Source organism: Leiobunum rupestre, chromosome 10 (assembly GCF_980474605.1).
Source record: "Leiobunum rupestre chromosome 10, qqLeiRupe1.1.hap1, whole genome shotgun sequence".
In the NCBI taxonomy this organism is placed as follows: Eukaryota; Metazoa; Arthropoda; class Arachnida; order Opiliones; family Sclerosomatidae; genus Leiobunum; species Leiobunum rupestre.
In genome coordinates, this window is record NC_143393.1 from 2,388,472 (window position 1) to 2,396,470 (window position 7,999).

The 7,999-nt window shown below is 39.1% G+C and overlaps 1 protein-coding gene across 1 annotated transcript; it reads left to right on the forward strand.

Moving 5' to 3' along the window:
* The first annotated feature begins 5,776 nt into the window (after positions 1 to 5,776).
* LOC149923347 (uncharacterized) lies at positions 5,777 to 6,554 on the forward strand. The gene is made up of 2 exons (XM_090161329.1): positions 5,777 to 5,863; positions 5,933 to 6,554. Exons 1-2 carry the CDS (start codon positions 5,845 to 5,847, stop codon positions 6,319 to 6,321), a joined length of 408 nt encoding a protein of 135 aa, XP_090017455.1. The 5' UTR covers positions 5,777 to 5,844; the 3' UTR covers positions 6,322 to 6,554.
* The last annotated feature ends 1,445 nt before the right edge of the window (positions 6,555 to 7,999 follow it).

A 7,999-nucleotide genomic window follows, 5' to 3' on the forward strand; every position in this document is an offset into this window, starting at 1 on the left:
TATGGGACTCTTCAGCGGAGGAAAAATATAATCGAATAACCTATTGCCTCCCTTACCCCCGTATAGGTTTGATATTCACATTAGAGTCGCAAGACTATATTTACTTTAGAGTCGTAAGACTGAAACCTATATTCACTTTAGAGTGGTGAGACTAATTTTAAACGAGAATTAGCGATTGGAGGGTTCTACGTCCCCGTCCTCAGGAGCAATTAGATTCGCTTTATAGCCGTAGGGTACCGTAGTGAAGTCGTCCAGTAACCGTACCTTGTCTACGACGGGTCTATAGATTTTAGTACGGTCGACGGAAACGACCGTATGATCGGGTAGACGCAAAATCTGCCTCGGCTGGGGTACGGTTACTGGCTCGTTCGTTTCTCCGTCGACACCTATTAATCTTTTAAGCGTGTCCATATTAACCAAATCTTTAATGCCTTGATTTATACGGAACCCTTTGACTTTCATTTCGTAGGAGACTTTACCGGTCGTAGGGTTCAGTACTTTAAAGGCGTAATTTTTTGCGCCACCTGTTGCCAATTCTTGGATGTACGAGCCTTTTCCGTACTTTGCCAACTCATCGGTCATGTCTCCGAGATAGTTGCCCGTATCAATCTCTATTCCATCTCGTTCTTTTAGATAAATGCAACTATCCGTATCATAATAATACGTAAGCTGGCCTAATCTCCTTAAATAAGAGTATAACTTGATCCTAGCCATTGCGGTCGTATAGGCAGCAATTACTACGTTCGTGTTTGGGTAAACAAGATCAATATCTTTCAAAAACGCCCACTTGATCACGCAATGCGTTTGACTTAAGGGAATAACCGATTTAACTTCTATGTCTGGGTCTAAGAATAAATCGAAAAACTTTTTGGGATCGCTAATAATAGCCGATTGGTCTTTGCGAGGGTTTAAACCAAAACGACCCCAAAAAGAGTTAAGACAAAGCTTCGCGATGGTACGAAGACCAGGGTTCTTTTTAATATTGGTAGGATCAAGTTTTACTCCTTCCTTTTCGTAATATTCGTCAACGTATTTCTTAATCTCTTCATCGGTCTCTATTCCCGCGGGTAAGCCGCTGGATTCCTGTTTGAGTTTAAGAAACGCGTTGACGTACTCGGAGAAAAGACCGCCCTCTTTCGATATCGGGTCGTATTTTACCACCTCGTATTCCCAAATTTCGTGAATAGAAATGACCTTGTAACCCATTTCGATTGCCAACTGTACCTCGTCTGCAACCCAAGTACCAGTTATTTGTCGCTCTGAGTCTTCGTGGGGACAATCCTGCTGGTTTCGAGACTCACTACATTTTTGGCAGTTGGCAAACACTAGTTTCGATCCTATTCTTTGGGGTAAAACGGGATGGTAGAGAGCTTGAGACGGTAACATTGTGGCTTTTATTAATCCGTTTACGGTAGAAATGTCAGGGAAAGGAGCTTTTACATGTATTTTAGGGTGTCCCACGGGTAACTTGCAATACTTGTTACACCACGGATAGAGTGAACAAATATCAATGTATTTAATTTCCTCCCCCTCTTTACACTTGTGATGTAATTTCAAGGCTGACGTACGTCCTCCGAAAAAGGCTTCGCGAGGGCGGATTGGTTCTTTAATTTTTAATTTTAAATTTTCGGTAGAAAGATATGCGTTGATGGCGGGGTTAGTACTCCGCTCAGCTTTGAAGGTACATCCCCATTTTTCATGGACAGTGTATCCCAATTGTTTCAAGCGGTTAGTGGTAGCAATGGTTGACGCGTATCGCGAATTATGGGTCTGAGTGTTGTCGCCGTATAACGCTAAGTTTCTATTGATAGGAAAACACTTTTTACACCCGTGAAAATAACATCCGTGATATTGAAACACTTCGTTATCGAGAAGTCCGTCCACGTTAATGTTAAGAATTCTAGGTTCAAATCCATTAAAAGCAGACTGAATTTCCTTCCCTCGTAAGTGAGACATCCATTCAAGCCATTCGATCGCTACAAAACTCTGGTTGCAGTTCATACGATAGCCGAAAGGGGGCACTACACCAATCGTATCGGACTGTAAAAAGTGTTTCCTAAAGATAAAACTGCATACTCCCGCAATCGTTATCGCAGTTAAGAACGGGTCTATTTTGAATTTATCCATGAAAATAGAACGATATGATAAACAGCCTTGCAAAAGAATGTTTACGTCCTGGCGACAGTACCGGATTAAATCTCTTTTATAATCAAAATAATTAAAGTTGGGGTCCGAATTTCCGCAAGCTTCGGACAGGGAATCGTTATACCACTGGATAAATTCATCGTAGGCCTTACCGCTTAAACGATTAGGGTCGTACGCGTCCATCGGAGGCATGTCATTATGTAGTACGTAATTGGTTTCGTTCGAACGGGCTGGATCAAATTCATGGTCTACGGTATTAAACAGTAAATGCGGGAAATGTCCCTTATTTAAATTATTATCTAAACCAAATGTGGAAACGAATTGAGAAAGGGCAAAGGGCATAAAATTTAAGGAATCTAAGAATTTTAATTTTTTATACTGTACATTCATGAATTTGGTCCCGTCTGTCAAGACTTTAGGGATCCACTTTAAATCGATCATTTTACGTACTATAAATTGCGCGTCGTAACCTTTAGCGTTATGGGCAATACATATTAACTTATCAGCCACTCTGTTAAGCGTACGAAGATACTCTAGAAAGTCGCCGACGGGGTCTTTTGAGAGAAATATTTTCTCCCGAGGACCACTACCGCATTTAGCGCATGCGTACTGACTATCTTTTTCTTCGAAACAGAATTTACACGCTTTTTGCGAAACGCATAAAATTGGTTCGTGAATCAAAGCATTGGCGTCAGTACGATTTGTTTGTTTACATTCCAAGTCATAAAAAACAAAGACTTCCGTTTTTGGAGTACTTCTCTTGGTCAGTGGTGATTGTTCATTATCGGAGTCGTGGACCCGTTTATTATTGCTATTTATTCGAGAACGAGTAGTTTTATCGGCAGAATCTTTACGGACGGTCTTTAAAGGTTGCATGTAACATAGATGATCTGCGGGGTTAAACTCACTACACGAAAGACAATAGGTCTCTCCACAAACGTGTACTGCCTTACGCTTAAACATACTGATAAATTTTCCGCAAAGATTACAAACGTAAATTTTATTACATAAGGGCTCGGGTCCTGATAAATGGTAATCGTAACAATTTTGATTAGGGAAAACTCTTAAACATGTTTGGCAAGTTATTTTATCTACGTCCTTCCTGCAATCTTGTTTTCTACAACAAGCGTGACAGAAAAGAATGCATTTATGCTCACTGAGATTATTAAAACCTACTAAACATTTTTCGCAAAAGTAATTAAACGCGAAAAGGGGTTTGGGGTTAGTAATTACGTTGAAATGTGTGTCAATATTTAGAAGATAAAGACGTTTGCGGAGAGGCCCTTCTAGTTCCCTCTCTTCTTTGACGTCGCCGAAAATAACTAAGGGTACGGGATCGTGTAATCGAAAAACGATAATACTGTATTCGGGCAAGATTTCTTGGAAGCGAGTTAAAGCGTCCGGACCGGCGCATTCTTCGTCTGTTAATGCAGAATATGCCAAAAGGGTCCTAGCTTCGCGGGTCTGTAATAGCGTTTCAATATTTTTTCCTCTACACTGTCTTATAGTAGTATATTTTCTTTTAAGTTCTCCATCATTTTTATTTTCCATGTATTCTCTATGAGCTATGGCTACTACAAGAGCTCGTGCTAAACAAATTTTATCCTGGTTATTTATCGTTATCGTGCAATGTTTATAAAAAGAAAACTCTTTTTCAAGGGAAATCCCTAAGCTAACTGATCTAGTTCCTCCTTGCGGTAATCTGACTCGATTAAACGTAACCGTAACTATTCCTTCAAAAAAACTACCATCGTTCTCGGATCTATAGCTTTTTTCATCGATATACGTCATCAACCATTGCAAGTCTAATTGGTCCCGACGCCGGAAACTGACGTTAATTTGAAAACCGGGGTTAGTGACGTTCACGAATGAAACCGAAACCATATCTGAAGGCAAACAGTCCTCCAATAGGGTTTCCATCAATATATAAATACCATTTTCTATATTATTTTCTAACCGGACATTTAAAGTCCGTCCCATTAGTCCAAAATTTGGGAAATTTTGGATATTATTATTCAATATTTTAACAGAACCTGGTAAATTAGGAAAGGACGGAGGCGTTATTGGAACGTCAACCAACCCACCTCCAACTTGAGGAGGAGGAGACGAAGTGGGGGCAGCCAAATTTGCGTTCTCGGGGTTCGCGTTTTTCTCAGCAGTCTGAGACGATGGAGGTGAATACTGCGGAGCTCGTGAGGGGCCTGCGACCGCTATAGGGTCATTATTACGCTGAGGGGAAATATTATGAGGTGGCCTACTACTACTACTACTACTAGCCGTACGAGCAGCTAACAACGCTTTAGCTTCCTCGAACATTTCGGCTGCCCTTGCGGCTGCGGCTGCAAGTTCCTCAGCGTCCCGTCGGGCAACTTGTACGTTCTCAGCTAAGCGCTGAATGCTGTCCGTACTGAGGGACGACATGATAAAATTATCTTCCAAAGATAAAGAGTGGCATGTGTCATCTGATTCTAGAAAGGGTGAGGGAGCATCCATAGGCGTATACGAGGGCGAAAAACGTACTTCGTCAGGTGGAATAGAACTAGGTCTTAAAAGGGGTGAAGGTAAATTATCGATAGGGGGCGAACAGATTTGATGGGTTAGTTGATATTCTCTAAGATAATCTCGTACCATTGTCATTTCTTTTAAACGTTCCAATTGCGAATCAGTTACTGTAGTTAAGGAAAGGGTAGGGTCTTGGGTATCAGTTAAATCTATTATTTCCATTTCTGGAGAATCGGGTAAAGTTACTATGGGTACTTCCGGGAGCTCGTTATCAGTTATATCAATCAATTCAGGGGAGTCGATTATAATCATTTCCGGGGTATCAACTAAATTAATTTCTGGGTATTGTACACCTTTCATTTTAATGCCGATTTACTTAAACCTTATTCAAAAAATTACGATAAAAAAATCAAAATAAACTTACGTAGAGAGAGAGAGAGAGCGCTTCAAAAATCCTGGTACTAGACGCACAAAGAACAACAATAGAGTGACGTTCCCCCGGTTCAGGCACCCCCCTTATATAGGGCCTAGGGGAAGATAGTAAGCTTATCTCTTATTCCCAAAGAACTTGTTCAGTTCTCGAGAATATATTAGGGTTATGCTAAAATTTATACTTATTTACGCAAAATATTCCATTTAACTTCATTTCCGATATGGACACTGAAGTACAAACATCTGCCATAATCACCGTCCTGAAACAACCTTCTAAAATTATAGCCGTAGTGATTATTTTAATTACAATTTTCTTATTTGAGTTCATTTTGTGGTATTTTGAAAACGTTTCTACCGTAAAATTGTAACTTTTTTCACTGTAGTTCACAAAATGGTATTAAAAGTATACTAATTTTATGTTAATTTCTATTAATTGTATTGTTTTCTAGGATATGATTGCATCACAAGCTCTCGAGAGGAAACTACAATGGGTTTTTTTCTTCTTCCAAGTGGATTAATATGTGACGTCAATGGGAATAATTAGAGGCAGTTTCGAGCACGGGACGGTTTAATTTCGAGTGTCTAGAACTGTTATCTCAGAGAGAGAGAGAGCCGATAGAATTTGAGGGTTATTTGAAGTTTAGATCACGTGATGAATTAATCTCAACAAGATAGGAACTGATTAATCTCACATGCGTCATTTCTCTCTGAGACGCTGAACTGAAAAGAAGTGCATCCGCTTTGCTCTCCTCATCTACCGTAAACATGGAAAAACGATCTATTGGTAAGCATTATTTTATTAATACTATTACTATTTCAATAGACAAAGGCTTAACATTTTCATTTTCTATAGCCGAGACGCATACCGTATCCAAACGCAGGGGGCAAGAAAGACGTATCAACATAAAAATCACGTTAGGAGGATCAGTCTACATTTCTTTTGGTTTCGACGGATCAAAATTACAAGTTCTCTTCTTCAAAAAATCGAACGAAAATATTCTGTTCCTGACCTCCGAAGCTTTCACTAATCTACTCTCTCTTTGGGGAGAGCTTTTCGCCGCTACGCAAACCGGAGCATCGTCTCTAACCCACAACATCATCGACTATCACGACAACAACGTATCCGTCGTCGCCACTACCAACAACATCAAATTGAACTCTACCTACGGTCATGTTCTGGATCTGGGAGCTCGCGAAATCGGTGAGTTCCAAAAAAAATTGATTTTATTCGGTTTCAAATAAATCTTTTAAACGAACATAAAAATGTTATCGAATGCATGTACTTAGCTATTGTTAAAAACCTTAAAAAAATTCACGAATTATTATATGGAAAACCTTTCGAGGGTTTATTTTTGTACCCAGATCAATTTAATTCGTACCATCAAGTAAAATCTTATTTTGGCTGTTTTAAATCACCCTCGGAAGTACTACAAGATTTTACTAATTTACTCGTAGATAATCAATTAACCTGTAAACTTAGCTACTTTAATTTGTTTTCATTGTGTAATGCACAAGATAACCATCTAATGGAATATCTGATAGTACCTACTAACATGTAAACAAAGTTCTAAAATAAAATAAAAAATTAATTAAATTGAAAATAACTTGTTATTATTGCCTAGAGATTAGAAATTAAGGGGTTCTGAAGCGATAAGCAAACGGGTAAAAATCTAATCTCCAGATATCTGCGCGAGGAAAACTAATTCTGGAGAATGGGGATGGGGGAAAGCAGCTGGTGATTAGAAGGGGTGAAAGCAATAGGGGAAAGGAGCTGGTGAACGAGAGATAAAGTATCCAGTGAATGGGGGTTGGGGGAAAGCAACCCGTGAACGGGAGAATCTGGTGATTAGAAATTCTGGTGATTGAGATGGGGGCGCGGGTGGGGGAGGAACGGGATAGGCGCGGGTGAACGGCGGGAGCCAAGCTCTTTGTGTCCTTCCGGTGATTGAGAATGAAATTCTCAATCACCGGATGGACATCCCCCTCTCTCTTCCGTCGCGTACCCTACTTCGTTGTAAAATGTATTTTTCCACCCTACAGAATTTTGTAGTCTACAAAAAAATCTGTACAAAGCCGCAAGCGGGAAATGTTGCTCCTGGGGCCAAAACAATAAAATTGTGCCTTCGACGGAAACTATTCACTAATCACTACTCACAAGGTATTTTCGAAAATCTATGAAGTGTGATTTTAGATACAGTAGAATTGACGACGGGCAGCATTTAGTTATATGCAGAAAACCAAATATAATTGTTATCAAGAATAAACAATCAAGCAATATATTTATAATATTAATATAAATATTGAAATATAAATTGGAAACCTTAATTTTTTTATTTTATTTTCACTCAATATATACACGACGACGAAGTATTAAATGTGTACTGAAATCTTAATGGCTTTTTTTTCCAATGATATACATGGTAACACATCACGCTTGTAAATTAATTTCCAAGGGGTAATGAAAAGTAGGTATGAAAAATGCCCTATGAAAATACAACCCACCGGGTAAGGTTCCATAGATAGGACATTAGAAAAACTTCATCTACAATTCGAACTTTCCGTATAGAGGCGAAACTTCTTAACTCCAAACATATAGCAGACATTCGCTCTCCGTGGGGCTTTAGTTTTGCTTTGTCTTGTTCAAGCGGTTACAGAGGCCAATAGAAAACAATTAATTTATTTCATATTCAGTAAGAATTTATCTCATTATTAGAAACATAACGATACCAAAACAAGTGTAGTGTAATCCAAACGAAAACTTTTATTCGTCTGTCCCGGATTACCGGAAGAGTAATATTATTCGAGATAAAGTTCGTTGGGAATTTATCGCCTCGTGTCTCTACTCTCCAAGGTGAAAACGAAAAATAATAATTGGCAAAAAGTCAGTTAAATGGTTAGTATTAATGGTTCGATAAGTTTG